The 27845-nt window shown below is 55.3% G+C and overlaps 2 protein-coding genes across 3 annotated transcripts; both read left to right on the top strand.

Moving 5' to 3' along the window:
* Positions 1 to 644: 644 nt before the first annotated feature.
* On the top strand, positions 645 to 12930 carry ETFB (electron transfer flavoprotein subunit beta). 2 transcript variants are annotated; one of them, XM_082607828.1, is made up of 6 exons: positions 645 to 778; positions 7955 to 8113; positions 8275 to 8433; positions 9192 to 9254; positions 11430 to 11588; positions 12720 to 12930. In XM_082607828.1, the coding sequence occupies exons 1-6, from the start codon at positions 683 to 685 to the stop codon at positions 12888 to 12890; spliced, it is 807 nt and encodes a 268-aa protein (XP_082463954.1). In that variant the 5' UTR covers positions 645 to 682; the 3' UTR covers positions 12891 to 12930. The 2 variants fall into 2 exon arrangements, with proteins under 2 accessions (XP_082463954.1, XP_082463955.1); XM_082607829.1 differs by lacking the exon at positions 12720 to 12930 and adding an exon at positions 12152 to 12285.
* Positions 12931 to 15440: 2510 nt separating this feature from the next.
* VSIG10L (V-set and immunoglobulin domain containing 10 like) lies at positions 15441 to 24294 on the top strand (the record flags this gene model as incomplete). The annotated part of the gene is made up of 10 exons (XM_082606700.1): positions 15441 to 15444; positions 15683 to 16810; positions 17219 to 17512; positions 17671 to 17955; positions 18997 to 19251; positions 19678 to 19956; positions 20373 to 20669; positions 23147 to 23260; positions 23485 to 23639; positions 24111 to 24294. The coding sequence occupies 10 exons, from the start codon at positions 15441 to 15443 to the stop codon at positions 24180 to 24182; spliced, it is 2883 nt and encodes a 960-aa protein (XP_082462826.1). The 3' UTR covers positions 24183 to 24294.
* Between the last annotated feature and the right edge of the window lie 3551 nt (positions 24295 to 27845).

Raw genomic sequence — 27845 nt, 5'->3', positions numbered from 1 at the left:
AGGACGCGGACACGGGGGTACCTGGAGGCTCAGGGAGGAAGTAAGGACACGAACCTATAGGGAACGTGGAGACATGGGGGGACACGGGAACGGAGATTCGGACATGGACAGGACAAGGGTTTTGATGGGAACAGGGACAGGGGGTAGTGGGGCCCCTGCTCGTGGAGAGGATGTAGGGACACAGACATGGAGGAAAAGTGGAGACAGGGACGGAGGAGGACGGATATGGGGGAACGTAGAGGCACGATCATAGAAGGGGTGAGGAACACGGGCATGGAGAGAATGGGGGGACTCGGACACATAGGCACCGCGACTCGGAGAGGCGAGTAAGAGGTGGGGAACTAGAGGAGCGGGCTAATCCTATGGCACTGGGAAAAGCTTAGGACGACTGGTTGCAACTCCCCCCTGGCAGCGCTTCCCTCCCCCGCAAGACCTTTCCCCTAGTTCTCGGCCACGCCCCCTTCACAGAGCAGTTTTCCCCTTCCCCTCCGGGTTCCGCCTCCCTCCCCAGGATCCTCTCCCCATTGGCCTGCATCCGCCTGCCGCACCGCCCTCCCCTCTGGTCTCCTGATTGGTCCTCTGTCGGGGCGGGGAGGCGGGCACCTCAGCGGTTGACTGGCTGGTAGCGCGGGGCGCCGGCGCAGAGAAGGACAGGGGGCGGGGCGTCCGGGCCGTGAGGCCGATGGTGAGGACTGACCCGGCGGGTCGCCGCGGAGGGAAGATGGCGGAGCTGCGCGCGCTTGTGGCTGTCAAGAGGGTCATCGACTTCGCCGTGAAGGTGACCGGGCCCCCCTCTCCCTCCTCCCTGAGCCCCGCGGCCGTATACTTCTGGGGTCAAGAGCGCACACTGTATGAGGGTCTTCTGGTACCTCTGATCGCTGCAGCTCTTCCCTCAAACGTCAAAGTCACACCTGAGGGCAAAGATCAAGAACTGAGAGGTTCTGACGCCCGATCCCTCTTCATTCAAACCCAGCCCTTCTGGGTCATGACCCCGTTCCCCTTCCGCCAGTTCTGTACTCACTCTCTTGAGAATTGTGTGCAGGGCGAGTTACCTTCTATTTCTTACCTGCTGGAGGAGCCATGCTTCCTGTTTAACACACGCAGAAACTGAGGCACAGAGGGGTCACTCAGCTGGGAAGGGGCACAGCCGGGATTCCTATCCAGGTCCCTCTGACTCCTCATCCCAACTAGTGCTTTGCACACAATCCAGGCTTTCACCCACTCGGCTGCTTTGCACACTCAATTGACTGTTCAGCACAGAAAAAGTGCTGTCATGGAGGCCCTATGGGAACCCAGACGCTATCACAGCCCCAGGGCAAGTGAGGAGACTCTAGCTGGGAAGGGAGAAGTGTGTTTGCTAGAGATGAAAACCAGTCTGACAAGTTGGTGGTATAGCTTACAACCTCCATGAGAGGGGTGGAGGGCAAGGTCTCTGAGGGCCTGACTCGTCCCCAGACAGAAGCTGGTCCAGACAGAGGTAAATCAGACACAGTCCCTCAAGCCACTTTGTCTCAATAGTTGGCCTAAACCAGACTGAAGGCAGTGACTGTCCATCCATGTATGTCCCCACCCCGCAATGCGCATCAGACTAGGAGCCCACCTCTGTGTCCCCAGCATTGCCCAGTACAGGGCCTGGAGGCCTGACCCTAGCATGAAAACTTAAGCAGTCATTAACAACTCACATTTAGTGGGTCCTTACTATGCACTAGGCAGCGTTCTGGGTCCTTGATGGAGATGAACCTATTCAGTCCTTTCAGTACCGTCTAGATTTTTTTTTTTTTTTTTTTTGGCCATGCTGCGCGCCTTGTGGGATCTTAGTTCCCCAACTAGAGATTGAATCCTGGCCAGGGCAGTGAAAGTGCAGAGTCTTAACCACTGGGAAAAAAACAGCCAGGGAATTCCCCTGTTTAGATATGATTAATCCTATTGGACAGGTGAGGACACAGGCCTGTGGAGGTTCTGTTAGCTGCCGGATCACCCGGCTAGGCAGCCGCAGTCAGGTCAAAATGCAACCACAGCCACTTGGCCTAATGACAGCTCTGGCAGCGTGTGGCAGGGGGGTTGCTTGTTTGGGGGACAAGCTCGTCTTGGGGTCCTGGGACCCGGTTCTTCTGGTTTCCTTCCCACTCTGACTGTCCCTTTGGGTTCCCATAGCCTCCCTCTGCCCCAGCCCTGGGCCCTGGCCTGAGATGTCTGGGGTCATGTCTGTCTCCCCCGCCAGACAGGCTCACATTAGACTCAGCTCTGGGTCCCAGCATTGCCCAGTCCAGGACCTGGCCCACGGGTGCCTCTGGCGTTTGTACCAAATGGGGAAGTGTGAACTCGTCCTTTTTTGCAGTGTTGGCAGGGCCTGCCCCTTCCACAGTGCTCCAGGGCATCTCCCTGGATCTGTCTGAAACAAGTGATTCAAACGCTGCTAACTACCTAATCACCACCCCGGGCGCCACCCCAGCCCTCCTTCCCTCATCTCCCGCAGCCGGTGGTTTCTCAGCCCCGCCCCGCCCCCCCCAGCCCTCTCCATCTCTCTGCCCTGCTCCCTCTTCCGCAGCAGTTCAGCCTTCATCTTCTTCTACCTGAACCCTCACCGCTGTCTCCTCCTCTTTCCCCAGTCTCTCCCCTCCAGTCCATCCCCTCCCAGCCTGCGTGGGTGGGGGGGCTTCCTGCCCCCAGGGCTGACCATGCCCCTCCCCTCATCCCGCCATTCCCAGCACCCTGAGGACAAAGTCCCAGCCCCTCCGCCAGGTGCTCGAGCCCTTCGTGGTCCAGCCCTGGCCCCCTGGCCCTCCATCACCCCTTCGTGGTGCAGCCCTGGCCCCCTGGCCCTCCGTCACCCCTTCATGGCGCAGCCCTGGCCCCCTGGCCCTCTGTCACCCCTTCGCGGTCCAGCCCTGGCCCCTGGCCCTCCGTCACTGACCCCTCTGTGCCTCCCAGCGGCTCATACTTGACTGACAGACCCGGCTGCTGCTTGCCTTGGGCCTTTGCCCCTGCTGTGCCCTCTGCCTGGGTGCCCTTCCAGCTCCCCCTCCCCCCTCTGCTTCTCATCTCTCCTTTGTCCTGCCTGACTCTGATCCCACTGATTGTAATAGGGTGCAGGGATTCTCTGGCATCACCACGTCCAGGAAGCGCCCCCCCCCGCCCCATCCCTTCAGGTTACCCTGATGTGTCCTTGGGCGCTCCTGCAGCCCCCTGGGCTTGAGTCTCAGCCCTTCCCACACTGGATTGAGATCCTCTGTTTGCCCAGTTGTCACCCCCTGCCCCCAGACTGGCAGCTCCTTTCGGGTGGGGGTGGTGGTGTGCAAGGTCTGACCCAACTCTGTGTTCCCAGCATTGCTTCCTCACTCCCTTCCAGACTTTCCTCAAAAGTCACCTTGTCGGGCTTCCCTGGTGGTGCAGTGGTTGAGAGTCCGCCTGCCGATGCAGGGGACACGGGTTTGTGCCCCGGTCCGGGAAGATCCCACATGCCACGGAGCGGCTGGGCCTGTGAGCCATGGCTGCTGAGCCTGCGCGTCTGGAGCCTGTGCTCCGCAACGGGAGAGGCCACAACAGTGAGAGGCCCGCGTACCGCAAAAAAAAAAAAAAAAAAAGTCACCTTGTCTATGAGGCCTTCCATGGTCACCTGCTTGGTCTCTCTGTGCCTGAGTTGACCCATCTAGCAAATGAGGATGGCGGTGGCAGTAACCAACGTCCTGGGCTGTCCGGATGGTTAAATGAGTTAACGCCTATAAAGCCCTTGGAGGTTGCCTGCCTGCCTGTTTCTTTCTTTTCTTCTTTCGTTTTTTCTTTTGGCAGTGCTGTGTGGCATGTGGCCAACCAGGGGTTGAACCCATGCTCCTCCACCCCCCAGCAGTAGAAGCACGGGGTCTTAACCACCAGACCACCAGGGAAGTCCCCTCTGGCTGTTTCTGTTGAGAGTTAATTTGTTACACCTTACAGAGAAAGCCTGGAAGCTTCACTGAATCATCTCCCTCAATTTATAAAACATCATTATTTAAAAAAAAAAAAAGGTTCGTCACTGATTTTTCAGGCCAACCATAGTTTCCCGACTTACGTAATTTAACTAAACCGTGTTTCTGAAGCTTGAAATCAACTCAGGCTTCAAAGGTCTTCCACGGAGAAGGTGAGCTGGCACGGGTCCCTGGTGCTGGAGAGCTCGCATCCCTTCCTCCTTGGGGGTCAGGATTCTGGGGCTGAGAGTCCTGCCAGGGCCGGAGCAGGCTTGAGGCCCTCTCTTGGGCCCCCTGGCTTCCCAGTGAGGGCTTATACTCATGGGCTGCTTTCCTATTTATAAAGGGGAAACTCCTATCTTGGGTTTTATTTTTTTCATGAAAGACAGGACTTTGGCCTGTTAGTTTCCATGCTGTTTAGTAAGTGTTCGATGAACGGACAGGTGCAGGTTTTAATGCATTACTCTTGTGAGCAAATTCTCATTCATTCATCCGACAAATATTTCCAGTGCATCCACCACATGCCAGGCACCGTTCTAGGCCTTGGGGATATGGTGGTCATGACCAAAATGCCCATAAATCCCTGTCCTCATGGAGTTGACGTCCTGCTGGGGAGAAGACAGCTAATCAGTACAGCATACGTCATATGGCAGGCGTGCTCCAGAAAGAAACAGAGGAAGGGGGTGGGGAGAGTTAGGAGGGATGCAGTTTGAGGAAGATGACCAGGGAAGGAGGTGAGGGGTGGAGCCAGGGGCGTGTCTGGGAAATTCTGGGGAAATCCTGGGTGACATGCCCAGCCCAGGTTCTAGTGAAAAAAAAAAAAAACATGGACTCAGTGCATGGTGTTTGCTCCATGGCTTTTTCTGTAAAGTGCATTTAAGTTCTGGGGTTTGAGTCTTACTAAGTCTTGCTAAGGTGACTTTTCCAAAATGAAGTAACAGTGATAGAAAGTGACAGTTGTCCTTTTCCTTTCTCTCCTCCTTTTAATGGTACCGGTCCCTGAGGTACAGCCAGACTGGGGGACCCCTGCCTGAATCCCACAGTCCCATCTCAGTTCTGTCTCGTGGATGGGAGGAACAGCCACATCCTTCAGCCCCAGAGAAACAGGTGCAGGGAGATAGTCCCAAAGAGAGAGTCCCTGCTGTCAGCCCAGGTCTGCTCCGGCCAAGGAGAAGAAAGAGATCAGGTCCTGAGCCAGACTGTGCAGGCTCCCAAGCCAGGCTTCTCTGACAATCTCTCTCTCAGGCTAGAGCCAAATTCAGCATCCTCCCCCACTGTACTGATGTACCCACCAGAAACCCACGAGTCCTGCTAGACTCTTCCCTCTCCTCCCCCAGCACCCTGTCCGTTTCACCTCCCCAGACCTCTCCAGTCCACCCACTTCCACATGTGGATGGATTGTCCGAACCACTGTCATCTCTTACTTCGGTGACCAACAGCTGCCCAGCTGTTTCCCCACTTCCACTCTTGCCATTTTTCCAGTTTTCTACACCAAGATACAGAACGACCTTGTACAAACTTCAGTTGGATCCACTCACCTCTTTACCTTTCCTTGTTGTTCTTTGGATCAAGACCCAGCTCCCCGGCATGGCCTGCTGAGCCCTGCACAGTTGAATTCGTTTCCTATTGCTGCTGTAACTAGTTACCATAAACTTAGTGGCTCACAACAACAGATTTATTCTCTTACAGTTCTGGAGGTCAGAAGTCTGAAATGAGTCCACTGGGCTAAGATCAAGGTGTCAGCAGGGCTGCATGGCTTCCGGAGGCTCAAGAAGAGAATCCGTTTCCTGGCCTTTTCCAGCTTCTGGAGGCCACCTGCGTCCCTTGGCTTGTGGCCCCTTCTTATGTCTTCGATCAGCAGTCTAGCGTTTGCTCTCTTGGACCTTGATGCTCTCTCACCTCCCTCTTTCACTTGTAAGGACCCTTGTGATTACTTTGGGCCCACCTGGATAATCCAGGATAATCTCCCTCTCTCAAAATCCTAAACTTAATCACTTTTGCAAAGCCCCTTTTGCCATGTAGGTGACAGTCACAGGTTCCAGGGATTAGGATGTGGGCACCCTGAGGATCTGTTATTGTGCCTGTCACCCCGGTTCAGCCCCTGCCAGCTTCTCTGACAGCACACTGTGTTCCCCTGGCCACACCAGCCTCCTGAGACTCCTCAAACCTCAGGGCTTTTGCACATGCTCCCCCCCACCCCCAGCACTTTCCCTCACACTGCACCCACTCGATGCCCGTTCCTCTTTCAGGTTCAGCTCAAATGCCACTGTGTCAGGGAAGCCTTCCCTGATAGCCTCCAACATTAGACTGGGTCGGGCCCCGATCATGCTGTCTCACAGCTCCTGGACTCCCCTTCAGGAATTGTCAGGTGGTACAGCAGGGGACTCGAGTGCTTGGGGCACAGAGCACTGCTGACTGGCTGTGTGACTTTGGGACAGGTACTTCCGTTCGGAGCATCAGTTTCCTCGTCTGCCCACAGGGACAGCGACAGCTCCTCTTTCACGGGGCCGTTGCCAGGACTGATGAGTTAGGATGCGTGTGATTGCTTAGAACAGGGCTCCTGCGAGATGCTTCTGCAGTGGCCAATACTGTCATCCCTGTTTGCTACCAAGAGGATCGTGGGGGGAACAGTGGCCCCCCTGGGCTATGAAGTTCCTCATCCATGGAACCTGTGACTCTTACCTTCTTTGGAGATAGGGTCTTTGCAGATGCGATTGAGTTAAGGATTTTTTTTTTTTTTTTTTTTTTTTTGGCTGCACCTTGTGGGTTGTGGGATCTTAGTTCCCCAACCAGGGACCAAACCCAGGGCCCTGGCAGTGGAAGCGCGGAGTCCTAACCACTGGACCGCCAGGGAAGTCCCGACTGAGTTCAGGATCTTGAGATGGGGAGGTTCTCCTGGATTCCCCAGGTGGGCCCTAAATGCCATCTCAAGAGTCCTTATAAGAGAGGAGTCGAGTTTTGTCACACACACACACACACACACACACACACACACACACACACACACAGAAGGCTGCACGAAGATGGAGCACAGAGCTGAGGGTGAAGTGATGCCACCCCAAGCCAAGGAATGCTGGCAGCCCCTCCAAGTTGAAGAAGCCAAGGAATAGATTCTCCCCTCGAGCCTCCCAAGGGACCGCAGCCCTGCCGACACCTTGATTTCACAGCGAAACCTATTTTGGCCTTCTGGCCTCCAGAAGTGTGAGACGGTAAGCCACCAAGCTTGTGGTCATTTGTCACAGCAGCCTCGGGAAACTAACAGAAGCAGTAGTTAGTTGTTCCTGCCATGCCCCCCTGTGCCAGACCAGGAGCTCCCGGGCCAGCAGACCTGTCTGCCTTGCACACGGTGGTGCCTAGGAATCCAGCGCAGGGCCAGTGTTCAGTGAAGACTCACCATGTGAGGAAGGGAATAGACGAGGTTTGCTTGCCCTTGACCTTAGCCTGTTTGGCAGAGAGAGGCTTTCAATGCTAGTGTTTTTCAGACTAGATCTTAACCATGTGTCGGTCAGGAAAACCATGTGGCAGGCTGGCATTTAAAAAAAAAGAACAGAAAATGTCAGGGTATGGTGTATAATGGAAGGGTTAGTATCGATCAGCGAACCTTACATTGCCTTGGTATTTACGTTTATGTATAGATGTGTGTTGTGCATTCATAATACACTTGGGGATATTGTAACGATGTACCTCTCGCAGTGGGTTATGGTAAAGAAAAATTTGAGAAACACTCTTTCGGGCCCAAGGAGCAGCCACAGAGCAGGACGAGCATGGCAGACGTCCCTGGTGCTCAGCGAATGTCTGAGTGAGAAGGTGACCTCCACCCGTCTGTGAATTCTAACGCCCTCTGTCCCTGGAGCTGTGGGACCCTGGACAAGGCCCTGCCCCTTTCCAGATCCCTGTGGTCCCCGTCCAGCCTGCGCGAGGCTTGGTGTCTCGGCCACCGCCCCCCTCCCGACCCCCACCTTCTCGCCCGCTTCCCCCTGACCGTGCCACCTCCCCTCCTGGCTGAGCAGATCCGGGTGAAGTCCGACGGGACGGGTGTGGTCACGGATGGCGTGAAGCACTCCATGAACCCCTTCTGCGAGATCGCCGTGGAGGAGGCCGTACGGCTCAAGGAGAAGAAGCTGGTGAAGGAAGTCATTGCTGTCAGCTGTGGGCCTACCCAGTGCCAGGTGCTCGGGGGACTGGGGAGGGGCTGGGACCCCAAGTCCCGGGTCTAAGGGAAGAGGGACTGGGGCCTGGACTCCTGGGTCTGAGGGAGGAGGGCTGGAGACTGGGCTCCTGGGTCCCCCTAGGGCTAGAAGCCAAGTCAAGCCCCTTCTCTGCTCCGCAGGAGACCATCCGCACCGCTCTGGCCATGGGTGCAGACCGAGGCATCCACGTGGAGGTGCCGGCTGCAGAGGTGGATCGCCTGGGTCCCCTGCAGGTGGCCCGGGTCCTGGCCAAGCTGGCAGAGAAGGAGAAGGTGGACCTGGTGCTGCTGGGGAAGCAGGTAGGCGACAGAATCGTGACTCAAACTGGCTGAAGCCAAAAAGCAATCATCAGGTTATGTAACGAGCTTCAGGCACAGCTTGATCCAGTCCCACGTGCTCTACACTCCTCTCCTCTGTCTTGGCTTCACTCTGTGTATCTCCAGGCTCACATCCCACCAGCCTAACAAACCCAAGAGAAAGATAAGAATCTCTTTCCCAGGGGCTCCAGCAAAGCTTCTATAGCTGGCACTTCACTGGTCCAGCTGGAGTCATGTGCCCATCCCTGAACCAATCACTGGGGTCAGGGATAAAACGTTCTCATTGGCCCAGATGCCATTCATCTAGTTCCCTAGTGTGACTGGCATAGGGTTTGGCTAGAGGGAGGCCTCTGGAGTATTTAGACAGCGGGCAAAGATTTGGCATCTGGGATGCCAGGTGCCCTCATGTACTCCTGGACGAGTGACTGCCTATCCCGGGGCCCAAGTGAGGGGATGGGATCATTCTAGACCAGGAGTCAGCAAACTGTGGTCCATGGCCACCACTGATTTTATAAATAAAGTTTTATTGAAACGCTACTGCGTTTGTTTACATAGACACTTACTGTCTACGGCTGCTCGTGCACTGTAGCAGCAGAGCTGAGTGACTGTGACAGAGACCTTATGATATTTACTACCTGGCCCATTAGAGAAAACATTTGCCACCCTGCATTCTAGAGAAAGGCCCAAATGGTACGTGAGAAGCTCCATCATTGTACAGTCTTCTCTCTTTCCCCACTCAGGCCATCGATGATGATTGTAACCAGACAGGGCAGATGACAGCCGGATTTCTGGACTGGCCACAGGTGAGGCCGGAGTGGGGAGCATCTGCTGCAGGCCAGGCCTGGGGGCTCAGAACACAGCCACCCTGTCCTTGCCCTTCTGGAGGGAGGCAGGTGTAAAGCAGGATGGCTACTCCAGTGGGCAGGAAGGAGGGGCGCACAGCCAGGACACCAGGCCACATCTGGGCCTTCACATGCCGCTTCCCCAGCCTGCTGCTCCTCAACCACACCACTCAGCCCTGCCTCAGGGCCTTTGCACTGACTGTTCCCTCAGCCTGGAACAGGGTTCTCTCAGATCTCCTCAGGGCTTTTCACTCCCCACCAGGTCTCTCCTCAGATATCACCTCTTCAGAGAGGCCTGCCTTGCCCACTGTCTATGAAAGTACTCACGCCCCCTCCCCAACCCCACAGTTCCCATTCCAGTCCAATAGAAATGCAAGCGACATGGGTCATTTGAAGCTTTTCACAGCTACATTAAAAAAGTTAAAAAGGCCAAATTCATTTTAATCCTATATTATTTCACATAATATATCGATAATATTATTTCAACATGTCATCAATAGAAAAAAATATTGAGCTGGGAATTCCCTGGCAGTCCAGTGGTTAAGACTGTGCTTTCACTACCGAGGGCCCAGGTTCAATCCTGGTTGGGGAAATAAGATCCCACAAGCTGCGTGGTGTGGCCGGAAAAGAAAAAACGAAAAAAAAAATTGAGTTATTTTACATTCTTTTGGCTTTTGGTACGAGGTCACGAAAACCAGTGTGTATTTTATATTTACAGCACATCTCAATTCACATGCTCAATTTCCATAAGAAATACTTAGATTCCTAATACTCACTGTTGAAAAAGTAGATTCACGCGTCCAACTTGTTCCAAACAGACTTAAAATGTTTTCCAATAACTGCATCAAGTATCCTTTTTTGTTTGTTTTTTTAACAGCTTTATTGAGATAAAACTGACCTGTACAATAAACTGCACACGTGTAAAGTGTACAGTTAGGTAAGCTTTGACATGTGTTACACACCTATGAAACCGTCACCACAATCATGATAATGGATCTTGCTTATTGGTTTTAAAATGTAAATTAATGAAATAAAATGAAAAATTCCGTCCCTCCCTCGATGGAACTAACCACATTTCACATGCTCAGAAGCCACATGTGGCTGGTGGCCACTGTGAATTTACTTGGTTACCAGTGGTCTTCATTGCAGGATAAATGCCCCCAAAAGCTGGGTCCTTGTCACTTGTGTTCATGGTGCATCCCCAGAGCCGGGCTCATGGGACATTCCAACTAAGACCTGAAAGATTTGTCCAGTGAATAAGTGAACGGAGAGAACAGGTTGGTTAGACAGAGAGGGTGTAGCTCACCTCAGGAAATGGTGGTTCAGGACTGAAGGGCAGAGGAGCCTTGGGCCAGAGGGTGGGTGCTGAGGGGGCCCCAGAGGATGTTTCGAGGATCAAGGTACACAGGAGGCTCGGTTGTTGGCTCAACAGAGGGACCTCAAAGGAAGCTCTTAGGGACAGAAAGGTGGGTAAGTGCCACCATGACATGGAGCCTGGAAGCAGGCTGGACACATTTTTGAGCCTCTCTCTGCCTCAGTTTTCCTCATCTGTAAAACGGGGATAATAGCACTTACCTCATAGAGTTCCTATGAGGATCTGATGACTTAAAACAGTCGCTTAGGGCTTCCCTGGTGGCGCAGTGGTTGAGAGTCCGCCTGCCGGTGCAGGGGACGCGGGTTCGTTCCCCGGTCCGGGAGGATCCCACATGCCGTGGAGCGGCTGGGCCCGTGAACCGTGGCTGCTGAGCCTGTGCTCCGCAAGGGGAGAGGCCACAACAGTGAGAGGCCCGCGTACCGCAAAAAAACAAACAAACAAAAAAAACAGTCGCTTAGAACAGTGCCCCAAACTCCATACATGTTCATTATCATTAAGGAAGGGAGATCCAACGGGCAGGTTCAGGACATTAGGACCTACACCCTGGGTCCCAGGAAAGATCCTCCCCTGGATATTTGAGTTCCCTTCTTGTGGCTTCCTCCTGTTTTTGAGCTTGATGTCTGTAGGTCACCTTGCGGGACTCTCCCACTTCTGTTCTCCTTCATTGGCTCATCCGTGTTCTGTGCACTCAGCAATGGCCTGCTCTGTGCCTGCACTGGGTTTAACCTCACCTGTGCTCCCCCAACGCTGTCCCTCCCCAGGGCACATTTGCCTCCCAGGTGACGATGGAAGGAGACAAGGTGAAAGTGGAGCGGGAGATCGATGGGGGCCTGGAGACCCTGCGCCTGAAGCTGCCTGCCGTGGTGACCGCTGACCTGCGGCTCAACGAACCCCGCTACGCCACGTTACCCAACATCATGGTGAGTGCTTGGCAGATGGGCCACTGGGGGCCCGGGGGTGGGTGAGTGCTGCAGGCCCAGTGCCTCCCTGGTGGTCAGGTGGGAGGAGAGAGGACCCAAGGGATGTCTCCTCCAAAGGAAGGGGTCACCCGGTCAGTTTGACCAACGGAGCGGGTTCACTGAATCATTTCTGCCAATAGTGAGGCTTCGGGGTTGGGGGGTGCGGGTGGCTGTTTTGGCAAACAGGGAGGGTTTGCTGGTTACCTCAGCCAATAGAAAGGCTTCACTGGACTCTAGGAAGGGTTCCCCTGTCATTCCAACCAATGGGAAAAGTTCACTGTGTGCTCTTAGCCAAATAAGGAGGATTCATTAAGTCATCTTGGTTTGTCAGGGAAGGTTCCCCCCGGTAGGAGGGCATCATTGAGGCCATCATGGCTAACAGGAAGAGTTCACTGTTCATCATGGCTCTAGAATGGGTTCATTGGGTCATCTCAGCCAATAGGAAGGATTCAATGTACCATCTCAGGCAATACGGAGGGTTTAGTGTGTCATCTCAGCCAACAGCGTTTAATGTGTCATCTCAGCCAATAGGGTGAGTTCAGTGTGTCATCTCAGCCAAAATGGAGAGTTCGGTGTGTCATCTCAACTGACAGGGGGCGTTCAGTATGTCATTTCATCCAACAAGGAGGGTTCATTGAGTCATCTCAGCCAATAGGTGAGTTCAAGTGAGTCATCTCAGCCAGTAGCAAGGTTTCAGTGTGTCATCCTAGGCAGTAGGGAGGGTTCAGTGAGTCATCATCTCAGCCAACAGGGAGAGTACAATTGGTCATCTTGGCCAAAAGTCTATTGAGTTATTATTGCCAGAAGAATGACTTTGCCAGTCCGCTCCAGCCAGTGAAGGACTTACCACGGCGGTTGACTAAAGGTGGGCTCCCGCGATAGGAGGGCTCCCCAGGGCATCCCAGCCAGCAGGAATTGTCCACACCAGGTGTGGCCCTGTAAGAGGTCACGTGTGCCCTGGCCGGTAGGCAGGTCCAGAAGGGTTCAGCCAAATGGGAGTGGTTCTGCAGACATGGCACCCATGGAAGGGGGCTGCAGGAGTGTGGGCAGGGGCTTGGGCAGCCCTGTGAACCGTGGGCCTCCCATGTGCAGAAAGCCAAGAAGAAGAAGATCGAAGTCATCAAGGCTGGGGACCTGGGCGTGGACCTGACCTCCAAGCTCTCCGTGATTAGCGTGGAAGACCCACCCCAGCGCACGGCCGGTGTCAAGGTGGAGACCACAGAGGACCTGGTGGCCAAGCTGAAGGAGATTGGGCGCATTTGAGCCCTTTCCCTGAAACCCGGCAATAAAACCTTGACTCTTGCGGCGTCTGTCTTTGTTAACTCATTCCCCAGAAACCCATTCTTTGATTCATTCAACGAACATTTACTTAAGTCTCCTGTGTGCCAGGTCCTGTGCTGGGTGAGGCTGGGGAGCCAGGGGAGTCACATCCGGCCCCTGCCTGTGAGGAGCTTCCATGGTGAAGGGGGCACAGACAGTGGTGCCAGGCCCTTGTTGAGACTTGGGACACAAGAGGGAATGAGGCCGGAAGGTCTGGTCCTGGCTGCGGAGACAGACAAGCAGCAGACAATCAAAACCTAGTGTGAGGATGAAGAGCGGGGTCCTGGAGTCAGACGTAGTGATTTTAGACCCTCACTCTCACACTTACCAGCTGTGAGATCTTGAGTGAGTTACTTCCCGTCTCTGATCTTCAGTTTCCTCATGTGGACGATCGAAATAGTAAGAACTTGGTGTAGTGGTTGGGGGCCTGGGGTCTAGAGCCCAAGGCCCTGGGTTCATCTCCCAGCCTGGCCAGTTGCTGGCTCTGAGAGGACCTTTGGCAGGTTCCTATTCTCTGAGCCTGGGTTTCTTCCTCCATCAGGTGGAGTTAGTAATAATACCCATTTTCTGGTTGTCTGTCATGGCATGACAGACCTCTCCACAACTTGGTGGCTTAAACCAAAAATCATTTATTTTGCTTGTACATCTGAAATTTGGACAGGGCTTGGCGAGGACAGCTTGCCTCTCCTCCATGTAGCATCAGTCTGGGTGGCTCAAATGGCGTGTCCAGGATGCCTCCGTCATGTGCCTGGCAAGCTGGCTGGGGATGTTGACTTGAGCTGGCTGTTGGCCAGGGACCATGATTCCTCTCCACTGGGATGACTGAGCTTCCTCACATCATGGCAGCTGGGTCCCAGCAGGGGTATTCTATAATGCGGGAAGTGGAGTATGCCAGTCTGTCAAGGCCTAGATGCAGAAACTAGCACAGGGCCACTTGTGCTGTACACTCTTGGTCTGACAGTCACAGAGCCTACCTAGATCCAAGGGAGGGGGAGATAGACCCTATTTCTTAGTAGGAGGAGGGTTGAATTTGTAACCTTTTTTTTTTTTTTTTTTTTTTGCGGTACGCGGGCCTCTCACTGCTGTGGCCTCTCCCGTTGCGGAGCACAGGCTCCAGACGCGCAGGCTCAGCGGCCATGGCTCACGGGCCCAGCCGCTCCGCGGCACGTGGGATCTTCCCGGACCGGGGCACGAACCCGTGTCCCCTGCATCGGCAGGCGGACTCTCAACCACTGCGCCACCAGGGAAGCCCTGTAACCATTTTTAAGCTACAAAGCCTACCCCATGGTTTTTTTTTTTTTTTTTAAATATCTATTTATTTCTTTATAATATAAATATAAGACCTGTGCCAGGTCTTAGTTGTGGCACACGGGATCTAGTTCCCTGACCAGAGATCGAACCTGGGCCCCCTGCACTGGGGGCACGGAGTCAACCACTGGACCACCAGGGAAGTCCTCCCATGGGGTTTTGAAGGGTAATTAATGTAGCATCTTCAGAACCATATCTGACATGCAGAAAATGCTTACTCTGTATTATAACCATTACTAGCATAGGGTGGTAGGGAAAGCTTTCAGGAGGAGTGAGCAGCCTGACCACTGTGGACCAAGCTCTTCCCTCTGGCTATGCAACCTCCAGCAGGTCCCTTGATGTCTCTGAGCTGTAGTATCCTTGTTTGTAAACACCCAGCTCAGAGCATTTGGAAGTGTTCAGCCTAATGCCCAGGAAGAATTTCGCACAGTTCCTGGACCACAGCAAATGGGTAATTATTATTTTGGTTCTTGATAAGGTGAGACTTGAAGGACAAGTTGTGGTTAAGCCAGGTTGGAGGTGGTGGGGGAGTGAGCCAGAGCTCTCAGGCAAAGGAGACTGTCCTGGCCAAGGCTGGGAGGGGAGAGATGGCCTAAGAATGGCAGGGTGTTCAAAGAGGAAGTGCTGGAGGGGGAAAGGAGTGGGTGGGTCTAGGCCATGCAGGGCCTGGAAGTTCTGATGAGGAACTTGGTTGTCTTCCAAGGCCAGGTGCTGGGGAGCCACGGGAGGGCTGTGAGGGATGAGGGGGCCGCTCTGGGGGTAGAAAGACTCAAGGACCATCTTGGGGGCCACGGACTGGAGGGAGGAGGCTAGGCAAGTGGACAGAGGAAGTCAAGGCCTATGCTGGGGTCTGGCTGGTAGAAAGAGAAAGGCATGGAGCAGAGAGATTCAGGGGGCAGGAGGGGTGGGATCCAGAGACTGACAGCAGTGAGGGGAAGGAACAAGGGAGGAAGGCTCCCAGCATCCCTCTAGATGGCAGAGCGGCACTGGAGATGGAGAATGCAGGAGGGTGGGGTTAGAGGGAGGACTCTAAGTTTAGTGGGACATGGGGCATGTTAAGACCTGGGGTTGAGGAGACACAGTTCTGGCTCTCAGGAGAGACAACTGGGTGGAAGATAACCACTTGAGACTTGGCCCTGAGGGCAACAGGGGACCGTGGAGAGCAGAGGAGGAGCAGGGTCAGACATGGGTATTTGAAGATGTAGGCAGGACAGAGTGGACCAGATGCCAGGAGGCTGGCTGCGGGTGGGGGGGGGTGCTCACCTGACCCTCCTCCAGGAAGTCTTCCTGACTTCACCTCCCCACCCTGCTCCACAAGTTTGTTACTAAGTTTCCAGCTGGGACTCCAGTCTCACCATCTGCCCCCAGCGGGTGGGGAGTGCAGGGGTTAATGCTGGGCCTCCCCTCAGACAGGACTAGCTGATGAGGACAAGTGGGTGGGTGGGGTGGGCGTCTCAGCCATACTATCTGGGTTGGGGATCCTGGCACCTCCCACTGGATCTGGCTCCCTTCCCCACCCAGGAAGCTATCCGTCCTGTTGGACTCGTCTAGCCCGGGAGGAAAGGGTGCAGGCCCTGGGTCTTGCCCCGGTTTCCTTGCGGGTGCAGCTGGCACCATGGGCACCTCACGGGCTCTGCTGCTCTTCCTGCTGCTGGGTAAGCCCCCCACCCAGCCCCTTGCCCACCATTTCCCTTTTCTGCAGCCCAGCAACTCCCTCCCTTCCTTTTCCTCTGCAGCCTCGGGGGTACGGGTCCTCGCCTTCAAAGCCTCTTCTGGAATTCAGAGAACCAATCTCTCCTCCGACTCAGAAAGCTCTTCCCAGGGCCCGGGTTTGAAAGTTCCCTCCATCAAACCCCCCAGCTGGAAATTTCCAGATCAGTCTTCAGGTTCAAAAGCTGATATCCCTCATTCTGAATGGTCTCCTGAGGTGCTGAATTTGAAGGATGTGCCCGGGTCCTTCCGGTCCAGTGTTTCTGCTGAAAGCAAAAGGCTGAACCCCTTCTCTGGAATCCCTGGTTCCAAAGTAGTTCCTCATAACTCGGGTCCTCAAGTTCCTGCCCCAAACCTGAAGCCTTCCTCCTCTGTTAAGACCCCAGCTTCCAACAGGCAAGTCCCCAATACTAACGTCTCTGTGAAGACCCCAGTTTCAAAATTCTCCCCTGAGGATCAGGATCTTAAATTCTCTGCCCAGAGCCTGGATTCCAAAGTTCCCTCAGGGGCCCGGCCAAGCTTATCCCCGCAAGTGGGGAGCCCTCTTGAGGTGCTGGTGGGGACCAAAATCCAGCTCCCTCTGCTTCCAGTTCCTGGTCTTGGTCCCCCTTCCCCTCTGGTGGTTTGGCGCCAAGGTTCCAAGGTGCTGGCAACTGGGGGCCTGGGGCCAGGGGCCCCTCTGACCAGCCTGGACCCCACGTACGGAGACCGCCTACGATTTGACCAGACCCGAGGGAGTCTGGAACTCTCCTCTGCCCAGCTACAGGATGCTGGGGTCTACACAGCTGAGGTCATCCGGGCCGGGATCTCCCAGCCGATTTGGGAGTTCATGGTGCGTGTATATGGTAAGTGGGCCCTGAGGTCCAGAGTGCTGGCTGCAGGGGCTGCTGTGGGCAGGTTACTGCTGTTCTGAGGATGTGTTTCCTGCCCCAGAGGAAAGGGTTCCTAGACAGGGGAGAGAGGACTTCTGGGCTGGAGGGAGGGAGAAGAGCTGGGGGGTCAAGACAGGTGCTTGAGGGAAATTGGACCTGGGGAGCCAAACTCCTGGGAGCCCGGACTCCCGAGTCCCAGAGAGGGGAGAGCTGGGGACTCGGACTCCTGGGGCTGTGAGAAGAAGAGGACTCTTGGGGCTAAGAGGGGGCCTCGGCTGGGGCGAAGTCCTGGGTGTAAAAGGTGGAGGGGGCTGGGGCTCCCTGGACCTAAGGGACGAGGGGGCTGAGAACCGAGTCCTGCGTCCGTTCCCCCTCTCCCAGAGCCCGTGTCCAAGCTGTCGGTGAAGCCTGAGGCCCCGGAGATCGAGGAGGGGGCGGCGGAGCTCCGGCTGCGCTGTGTGGGGTGGAGGCCGGGTCGCGGGGAGCTGAACTGGACCCGGGACGGACGCGTCCTGGAGGCAGCGGACCCTGCGGGAGTGGAGCCAACCCGGATCCGCGTAGAGGGCGACGAGCTGCTCATCAAGCGCCCTACGCGCAGCGACCACGCCCGGTATACCTGTAGCGTCCACAGCCCCTTCGGCCACGCGGAGGCCGCGACCAACGTCACTGTTTTCTGTGAGTGCAGGGGTGCCTCCGATCGGTGACAAGGATCTGAGGGCTCAGGCTCCTGGAGTCCCTGGGGAGGAGAGGGCTGGAGGTCCAGTCTCCGGAAATCCTGGAGGAGTCCCAGTTGACCCCGACTCTCGCGGTTCCGACCCCCTTCCTCCGCCTAGACGGCCCGGATCTGCCGGTCATCACTGTCTCCTCGGACCGCGACGCCGACCCCACCCACTTTGTCAGCGCGGGCAGCAACGTGACCCTGCGCTGCACCGCCGCCTCGCGGCCACCGGCCGACATCACATGGAGCCTGGCCGACCCGGCCGAGGCCGCGGTGCCTGCCGGCCCGCGCCTCCTGCTGCCCGCGGTCCGGCCCGGCCACGGCGGCGCCTACGCCTGTCTCTCAGCGAACCCACGCACCGGCCACCGCCGCCGCTCGCTGCTCAAACTCCTGGTGGCGGGTGAGAGCGGCGGGGTGGGATGGAGGGGCGGGGTCAGCAAGGAAGGGCGGAGATGCCCGGGAGAAGGGGCGGAACCAGCAAGGGGCTGGGATACCCGGGGGCGGGTATGGGCAGGGGGGAAAGAGCGTGGTGGGGCGCGGCCGGCAGGGAGGGGCGGAGATCCCAGTAGAAGGAACGGGGGGGATGCACAAGAGAAGGGGAGGAGCGAGGAGAGGGGGCAGGGCCAGCACTGAGGGGGCGGAGCTTCCTGGGGATGAAGGAGCAGTCAGGGAAAGGGACTAAGTTGCTTGGGCCAGTAAGTGGGATCAGCAAGAGAAAGAAGTTACCTGGGAAAGGGGTTTGAGTCACGAGAGAAAGGGGTGGAATCATTCTAGAAAGGGGCAGAGTCGTCTTAGAAAGGGGGCAGGGCCCACTAGGAAGGGCAGGGATGTCCAGAAAAGGGGAGGGTTCAGTAGGAAGAGGCGACTCGTGGAGTAATCAAAGAGGCGGGGGGGGGGGGGGGGGGGCGGCGGCAGGGCTTCCCTGGTGGCGCAGTGGTTGAGAGTCCGCCTGCCGATGCAGGGGACACGGGTTCGTGCCCCGGTCCGGGAAGATCCCACATGCCGCGGAGCGGCTGGGCCCGTGAGCCATGGCCGCTGAGCCTGCGCGTCCGGAGCCTGTGCTCCGCAACGGGAGAGGCCACAACAGTGAGAGGCCCGCGTACCGCTAAAAAAAAAAAACAAAAAAAAACCAAGAGGGAGGCCAAAGTTACCTGGTAGAAGGGGTGGAGCTAGGGTGGGGGTTACGTTTGGAAGGACAGGGATCAGTGTGGGAGGATGAAGTTTCCTTCGGAAAGGGGGGCAGTCAGTGGGGCTGCGACTGCCCACTTAGCCCAGGAGTTGCCGGGGAAAGGGAGCGGGGTCTGCAAGAGAACGGGGCGGGGTCAGTGCCTACAGGGCGGGACCAGGTGAAGAAGGGGTGGAGTGAACGCGCAAGAGGCGGGGCTAGAGGGGAGCTGGGAGAGAGCTGACTGACCCCTTGAGCTCTCCCTCCCCTCCACAGAACTGCCCCCCGGGTCCCCACAGTGCTCAGTCGAAGGGGGTCCTGGGGATCGCATCCTCCGCTTCCGCTGCTCGTGGCCCGGCGGGGTCCCTGCCGCCTCCCTGCAGTTCCAGGGTCTCCCCAAAGGCTTCCAGGCGCGAGTGGTGTCCTCTGTGCTCCTGGAGGCTGTCCCCGCCCACCCCCGGCTCAGCGGCGTCCCCGTCACCTGCCTTGCTCGCCACCTGATGACCACGCGCACCTGCACTATCACCCCGGGTGAGAGCTTCTTTCCTGTTTCCCGAGGAGGAGGGGCTATTTCTTTGCTCCTTTAGAACTTGAGAAAAGGGGACTTCCTAACTACAGGAAGAGAGATTTCCTCTATCTTTAACCCTACAGAAGGTCGGAGGTTTTCCCTATACCTCAAGCAGGGGCGGGGCCAAAATTTCTTTCCTGGACCCAGGAAGCGGGCTGACACTTTCCCACGTGTTCAGAACAATACATGGTTGAGAATAATATGAGTTTCCCAGGCCAGGACCTGGCCTGTCTTACGTACTTCCTAAGTCCTTGTGAAGGAAATCAGATGAATGAATGAGGGAGGGAGTGAAAGGGCAGATCTTCCTCTTTTGGCTAAGGTGCCCTATTAGATGCACCGAAGGGCACGGGACTTGTTCTCTTTCTTGATCGGGTTTCTTCCACCCACAGAGGCCCCTCGAGAGGTGCTGTTGCATCCGGTAGTCGAGGAGACACGGTCAGGGAAGGTGGAGGTGGCGCTGCAGGCCTCTGGCTGTACCCCCCCTTCTCGAGCATCTTGGGCCCGGGAAAGGCAGCCCCTGGCCTTTGGAGGCCAGGGGCGCCTGCGGCTCAGCCAGGATGGGCAGAGGCTCCTCATCCACGACTTCAGCCTGGACTTGGACCTGGGAAATTACTCCGTGCTGTGCAGTGGGGCGCTGGGTGCTGGGGCCGACGAGATCACCCTCACTGGTGAGCCCCATCCTTTCCTGGAACCCAGGGCCTCCAGCCCTCTCTTCTCTCAAACCCAGGAGACTGGGATTCCAGCCTGTTCCTCCCTCAGACCAAGGAGTCCAGGCCCTCAGTTCCCTCCTCCCTCAGACACAGAAATCTTGATCCCCGGCCTCCGCCGACCCCAGACCCTAGAACTCCCACCCCCAGATCCCTGACCCATCAGGGAATCCTGGACCCTAGTCACTTTTTCCATGAAGCCCTCAGACCCAAGAGTTTGGGCCCCCAGTTCCTTCCTTTCTTAGACCCAGGAGTTGGGGTCTCCAGACCCTCTGCCCCTGGGACCTAGGAGTCCAGGCCCGTGGCCCCCTTTCCTCTCCCTGCTAGGACCCATGAATCCAACCCCCACCTTGATTCCACCCCCGCCCCCTCCCCAGGACCTTCTATCTCCTCATGGAGGCTGCAGAGAACCTGGGATGCAGCAGTACTGACTTGGGACTTGGAGCGAGGGGCCCTGGTTAGCAGTTTCCAGATCCAGGCACAGGTAGAGAGCCCTGACCTGAGCAGAGCCACCGCGTCCAAGGACTGGATCTCCCTGCTCACCCTCGGACCTCAGGATCGCTCAGCTGTGGTGCCCCTCCTTCCTCAGAAGCCCCAGGTCTGGGTCTTTCGTATCCTGCCCTTTCTGGGGCTCCAGCCAGGGACCCCATCCCAAAGCCAGGTCTACCACGCCGGTGAGTTGGAGCTGCTGGGCTTCCTCCTGGGCTGAGAAGCCCTTCTCCTGGGCTTCCTCCCGTCACTCTGTTTTGTTGGATCTTCCTTCTTTCTCTGTGTTAGTTTCCTGGGGTTGCTGTAATAAGGTACCATGAACTGTGTGGCTGGAAACAACAGAAGTGTATTCTCTCCTAACTCTGGAGGCCAGGAGTCTGAAATCAGGGTGTCTGCAGGGCCATGCTTTCTCCGAGACTCTGCGTAGACTTCTTGCTTGCCTCCTTCTAGCTTCTGATGGTGAGGGTCAATCCTTGGCACCTCTCCAATCTCTGCCTTCAGCTTCCCGCAGCCTCCTCCTCCTCTCCGTGTGTGCCTCTGTCTTTTTTTTTTATATATAAATTTATTTATTTATTTGTTTTTATTTTTGGCTGTATTGGGTCTTCATTGCGGTGCACGGGCTTCTCATTGTGGTGGCTTCTCTTGTTGTGGAGCACGGGCTCTAGGCACCAGGGCTTCAGTAGTTGTGGCGCACGGGCTTAGTTGCTCCGCGGCATGTGGCATCCTCCTGGCCCAGGGCTTGAACCCGTGTCCCTTGCATTGGCAGGCGGATTCTTAACCACTGTGCCACTAGGGAAGCCCCGCCTCTGTCTTCTTGTAAGGACACAAGTCATATCAGATTAGGGCCCACCCTCCTGATCTCATCTCGACTTGATTGGTTGAATTGTGTCTCCCCCCAAAGATACTGTAGTTCCCTTTTATCCTCGGTTTTGATTTCTGAGGTTTCAGTTACCAGGGGTCAACCGTGGTCTGAAAATATTAAACGGAAAATTTCAGAAATAGGCGATTCATAAGTTTTAAATTGCGTGCCTGAGTAGCGTGATGAAACCTCACGCTGGCCCCCTCCATCCCACCTGGGATGTGAATCACACCTTTGTCCGGAGTATTCTGCCTGTTTGAAACTGTCTCAGTTATCAGCTCAAGTGTCATGCTATGTCAGTGCTTTCGTTCAGGTAACCCTTATTTTAGTAATGGCCCCAAAGCGCAAGAGTAGTGATGCTGGAAAAAGCATAGAATACATAGGGTTTTGTACTTTCCGTGTTTTCAGGCATCCACGAGGGTCTTGGAATGTATCCCCTGAAGATAAGGGCGGGGGAACTACTGTATACTGACGGCCTGACCCTCAGTACCCGTGAATGTGGCCTTCGGGAAAGAAGTCTCTGCACATTATCTTGACTTGATCACATCTGCAAAGGCTCTATTTCCAAAGAAGGTCACATTCACGGGCACTGAGGGTTAGGATATCACTGTAACTTCTTTGGGGAGACACAGTTCAACCAGCAACACTCCCCAACTTCTAAGTATTGGATGTGTCAGTCCTCAGCCCTCTTCTCCACCTATATTTCTCCCCAGCGTGGCCTGTCCACTCTCATCACCTTAAATATCATGAAGACTCAGATGACTCTCAACTGTCTGATCTCCAGCCCAGACCTCTGAACTCTAGACTTGAAAAGCCACCTCCCTACTTGACATCTTCACTTTGGATGTCCAGCTGGCATTTCAGACTTTACATGTCCAAAATAGATCTCTTGAGGTTTTTTCTCCCAAACTACACCCTCCCCCCGACCCCTCACCAACTCTCCAGTCTTCCCATCCTGGGACACGGCACCACCCAAGTGCTGACATCACCTCCAACATCCCAAAGACCAGCAGGGTCCCATCACTTCCTTCGGAAACGCTTTCCCAATCCATGCACTTCTTTCCATTACACTCTGCTCAGACACCACCATCCTCTCTTGCCTGGACTGCAGCAGCCATTGACCTGGTCTCTATATGCCCCCTCTCGCCCTCTTACTATCCTTTCCCCAGGTAGAAGCCGAAGTTATGCAGATCCCATCACACTGTTGCTGCCTTGCTTAAAAGCCTCTCATGCCTAGGCTCTGGCCCCTGTTAATCCCTGTAACTTCATCTTTTACCTCTTCCACCTTCATTCCGTGTCCTCCACCCACAGTTTTCATTGAATGCAGAAAACTCTTTCCTACCTCTGAGTCTTTGCATGTTCTGTTCCCTCTGCTTGGAACACCCTTCCCCCTGTTTAGCATGCCCGGCTCCTCATTCCCCAGGTCTCTGCTCAAACGTTCCTCAAGGACCTTCCTTCACCAACTTTTCTAAATGTCACCTCCCCTTCCATTATTTCTATCATAGCCCATTTATTTTTTTCTTCTGAGCACAGTCGGAAATTATGTGATTTATTTGCACATTCGTTTCTGATTTCCCTCCTAAAATTAACCCTCACGATAGCAGGTATCTTGGTTCGCTCACCAATGGATCTTCACCACCTGGCAGAATGCCAGGCACGCCCGCCACATTCACTAAGGAAATGTTAAATGAATTGAGAGTGCTGGGGTCCCAGATTCCTGGATTCTGAGGGGCGGGGCGCTGCTCAGGAAACAGGTGCAGATTTGTCTCCTGCTCTCCTTATCCTCCTCTTGGTCTCTTCCAGGCCACACCCTGAGCCCCGGGGCCATCGCTGGCATCGTCCTGGGCTCCCTACTGGGCATGGCGCTCCTGGCGGCACTTCTCACCCTGTGCATCTACTATCTGTGCCACTTTAAGGGTGAGTGAGTGACCAAGTGGTAGGTTCCCTACAAAGAGTCCCATTGGTTCAGCATCTGAACCAGTCAGCAGCAGTTACCTCATCCAACCTGCCTTCCTACCTCCATATCAGCCAATCAGAGTAAGGCTCCACCTCTCAGCCCAGCTTCCCTTGCCATTGACTGGGTGGGCATGTCAGAGCAGCCAATCAACTGTTTCTATTTCTCTTCCTCCTCCCTTTCCCAGGAGAGACTCGTAAGAGAAAGGAGCATACTCCCAGGTTGACCCCTGTATCCACCGTAGCGGAAAAGAAGATGCACAGCGTGACCCCAGAGCAGACCCCACAGCCTCTGCCCCTCGAAGTTCCTCTGGAGGACCCTATCCCAACCAGGGCCCACCGAGTGAGTGTGGGTGGTACTTTGTGTTTTAGTCAGGCAGAGGAGATGGTTTGAATTCTCTTCCTCCAGCTTTTCTTACTGGTTTACAAAGTTGGTAGATTTTCCCTGTCTTTTTTTTTTTTCTAAATATATAAAAGCTGGACAGGACTTCCCATCCAATTTTTATATATATTAAAAGAAGTGCGAAATTCCAATTCCCCCCCAAATGAAGGAAAACACCTTCATTCTTTTACATAAAAATTGGCAAAACTTCCATTTTCTCTCCAAAGTGGGATAGAACGTCTTCTTCCCCATAAAATTTGGGTTGTTGCATGTCTTATCTCTCCCCAGGGTGGCTAGACATTTTTTCCTCCTTGCAAACGGAGGGAACTCAGCTAATTTTGGAATTGTGCAAGCTAGCTCTAGAAAAGGGTGAGGTATGTCACATCCAGGGTAACCCCTGAATGTGTCTCCCATCCCTCCCTTCTCTTCCAGGCCTCTGGTCCCAGGAGAGTCAGCTTTCCACGTGGGGACCCCAAGATTGCTCGGGTAGCCACGCAGTTGTGACCAGGGCTAGTGGCCTGCTCTGCGCAGGACTTTTGGGGGGGGACTTCCTGTTTCACCCCAGCAGCAGTAGGGGACCTCCTGTCCTGCTGTGATTGAAGGTCGGACCCATAAAGTGGGACTTCCTGTCTCCCTCTCTCAGCGCAGAAGACTCGCCTTGTATTTGTGCAACTAAGGAGATGGGACTCCTGGGCTAGGAGAGACTCCTGCTGACCTAACAAGGTAGCTTGCACAACCTTCAAGCAGTCCAGGATCTGTGGCCGACTGGCAGGGCTTGCTGTGCTGCCCTGAGCTGGAGAGGGCACCCTGCCTCCATTCTCTAGAAAGGTCTTCCTATGTCAATGTTTGCCTGCTTCAGGCCACGCTCCATCCAGCTCCCAGGGTCTTCATCTTAGATCAGATCGCGTTCCTCTTCTCTTTAAGCCCTTCTATGGCTGCCCGTTGCTCTTCAGATATTGTCCAAACTCCTTATCATGACCTTCAAAGTCTTGTGGTTTGGCCTCTGTCAGCCTCTCTGACCTTCCCTTCCAGAAGTTTCACCCCTGCTTCTCTCCACCATACTTAAGTTTGCCTCCAGGCCTTTGCTCCCCGAGTGTACTGTGCCTGGAGCAGCATTCTTTGCTCTATGTCATTCATTTCTTTTGTGGTACGCGGGCCTCTCACTGTTGTGGCCTCTCCCGTTGCGGAGCACAGGCTCCGGACGCGCAGGCTCAGCGGCCATGGCTCACGGGCCCAGCCGCTCCGCGGCATGTGGGATCTTCCTGGACCGGGGCACGAACCCATGTTCCCTGCATCGGCAGACAGACTCTCAACCACTGAGCCACCAGGGAAGCCCTATGTCATTCATTTTTCAAGTGTAAAAGTAACCGTTACCATCTTAGAGGACCCTTCCCTAACCCATGACCCTAACGTGCCTCAGTCATGGGTTTAGGTCCCAGAGGCCCTGAACCACCTCGTAGTGCTCCTGGTACTTAAATACATAACTATTTGTTTAGCCTCCGACCCCCTCTTACCTGGGAGCTCCACGAAGGTGGAGACCATGTCCTTATCCTCAGCACTTAACACAGAGTTTGGTACACAGCAGGTCATCCCTATTGGTTGACTGACCCAATATTTGGGGCCAGTGAAGGACTGGGCTTGCTGCTACCATCCCCAGCAGGATGGCTGCCTTTTCCACCTGGGTTTCTCATTGGAAGTTTAAGGAGTGCATCAGTGAAGATTCTTTTGGCTGTAAGTAACAAAATAAATGATGGCAAGAGATGGAGGTAGGTGGTTTCAGGCTGACTCAGCAACTTAGTGACCCCGTCAAGTACCTGGGCTCTTTGGGTCCTGCACTGCCACCCTCAGTGGGCCAGCATATGGTCTCACGTAGCAAGATGGCTGCTGCAGCTCACATCTTCACACAACTGTATCTGACGACAAAAGGAAGGGAGCAGCGTTCCTCTCCTCTCATGAGTCGCGGAAAAATTTCTTGGAAGCCTAGCAATAAACTTCTGTTGTCTCATTGAACAAAAACTGGCCACATCACTGCAAGGGAGGCTGGGAAACCAAGTATCTCAGGCTGTATCGTGGGAGGTGGGCAAAGAGGAAAGTGGAAACAACTAAAGTATAGGCAACCAGCATCCGTCTCAAGGAAGGAAAGGATTCTGGTTGAAGATTGGGGTGAAAGAGGTCTTTAGGAAATACAGTCCTTGGATCTTTTTAAAAAGGTGGTGGCTGGGGTACTGGATACCGGGACTCTCTACATCTATATCAGCTAGAATTTTCATTTCCTTTTTAATCACTAGAAACAGAAAACCTAACATGAGTTGGCTTAAACATACATGGGACTTTATTGCTCATGTAAGTGAATGTGGGCATCAGGTAAGTTTTGATCCACTTACTCAAGTGATGTCATCATATGGACTCAGTCTCTGTAGACCTTCCACTCTGCATTCCGTAGTGTTTCTATCATTCTCAGGCTCCACGTGTTGTCTTCCCCACCGTGGCTATCCCCATAGACCCACGATCTCTCCATGCGATGGAGAGAAGGAACCCTGCAGATCTAGACTTACGCCCTTGAGCCACATGATCCAGCAGAAGCGCCTCTCTTCTTAGGAAATGCACACAGCTCTGGTGTCCACTCTCCCATTAGTCTGGCTGGGTCACGTGCCCACCTCTGAACCAGTCACAGTGGGAAACGGGCTATGCTGAGTGGCTTAAGCCAATCGTGCCACCTCTGCAAATGGGTCAATTCCAAATCTACCAGAGAGAAAAGGGAGGGCGGAAATGATGCTGGGGAGGCACCACCCATGACCACAACTCTCTGCCCTCCACTCACCCGTATCCTAAATGACAGTGACACCTGCAGGCGGAGACTTTGGAAAAAGGCGTTTATTGGTGTGGTGGTCTCAACACTCCCCATGACTTGGAACACACGGCCCCCAGGGCCCCCCGCCCCCCCTCCCTTGCATCCCTCCCCCTGCCCTCCCTGTCCCCCGGACCCTGGGAATGGAAGACAATGTGGGATGGGGCCCACGCCCCCGTCTGAGGTACAGTCACTGCCCCTGCTCTGCCCTCTCTCCCCCTCCCAAGCTCTGGGTGGTGTAGTTCAGGGTGGGTGTTTATAGAGGGTCTCCCGGGAGTTGGAGCTGGTGACTTGGCGTCTTGGTCTGGGCTCAGGATGTCTGTGTGATGCCTCTCTCCCCCACTTTGTGTGATGTGGTGTGCCAGGGCGGGGTGTTCCTACAATCAGAGCTGAAGTTACAGCCTCAGAGCCCCTTCCTGATAACAGTTGCCCATCCTGGGGGGAACTACAGCTGGTCACCAGCTACAGGACAGCTGGAGCCGGGGGGCTATTGCTGGTCACAGCCGCTGGTGTGTGTGTGTGTGTGTGTCTGAGCGTGTGTGAGGGTGGCCAGGTCAGCCTTTAGGAGGTTCAGCCGCTGGAGAAGCCAGGGGGTGGTAGCCCAGCAAGCCCACACCTGTGGGCCGGCTGCAGGGGGCAGGAGGCAGCTGGTTGGCTCTGCAGGTGGTCGAGGGGAGTGGGGGCAGGGTGGGGCAAAGCACTGAGACAGACAGGTGACAACGGGCACCAGCCTGACATTTGGATGGAAGCACCGATTGGCCCGGGAGGGGGCCAGAAAGTCCAGGGTGGGGAGGGACAGGAAAAGTGGGAAGGTCTCAGGCCGCTGAGCCAGTGATGGGGCCTCTGGCTCCAGGCAGCCGGCCGGCTGACAGCAGGGAGGCCCAGAGCCAAGATGGAGATCCTGCACCTGCTCACAGAGGCTGAGTGACAGCTTGACAGACAAGCGTGATGCCCCTGCCCACTCCCAACCTGCCCAGGAGACAGCCTTTCAACAGGGTGGGGAGCAGGTGGTGTGAATGCATATATTGGGAAAGCAGGGAGCCTGGAAAACCTCTCCTCACAGCTACCGGCACGAAGCCCCCATACCTACCTCTAGCCAGAGGTGAGAGACAGCAAGGTTGGGGGTAGTGGATGTGCGGGGTGTCGAGGAGGGAAGAGTGCTGAGCTCCCTTCCCCACCCATTCACACACACACACACGCGCGCGCGCGCGCGCGCGCGCGTGCAGGTTCACGCTCACACCCACTACACACACGCGATCCAGTTGACAGCCTGAGCTAAGAGAGGGGTGTGGGGTGGCCGGGGATGGGTCACAATCAGG

Source organism: Mesoplodon mirus (assembly GCF_964341445.2).
Source record: "Mesoplodon mirus genome assembly, chromosome: 19".
Taxonomy (NCBI): Eukaryota; Metazoa; Chordata; class Mammalia; order Artiodactyla; family Ziphiidae; genus Mesoplodon; species Mesoplodon mirus.
Note: the sequence above shows the minus strand (reverse complement) of the source record. Positions and strands in the feature narration are given on the sequence as shown.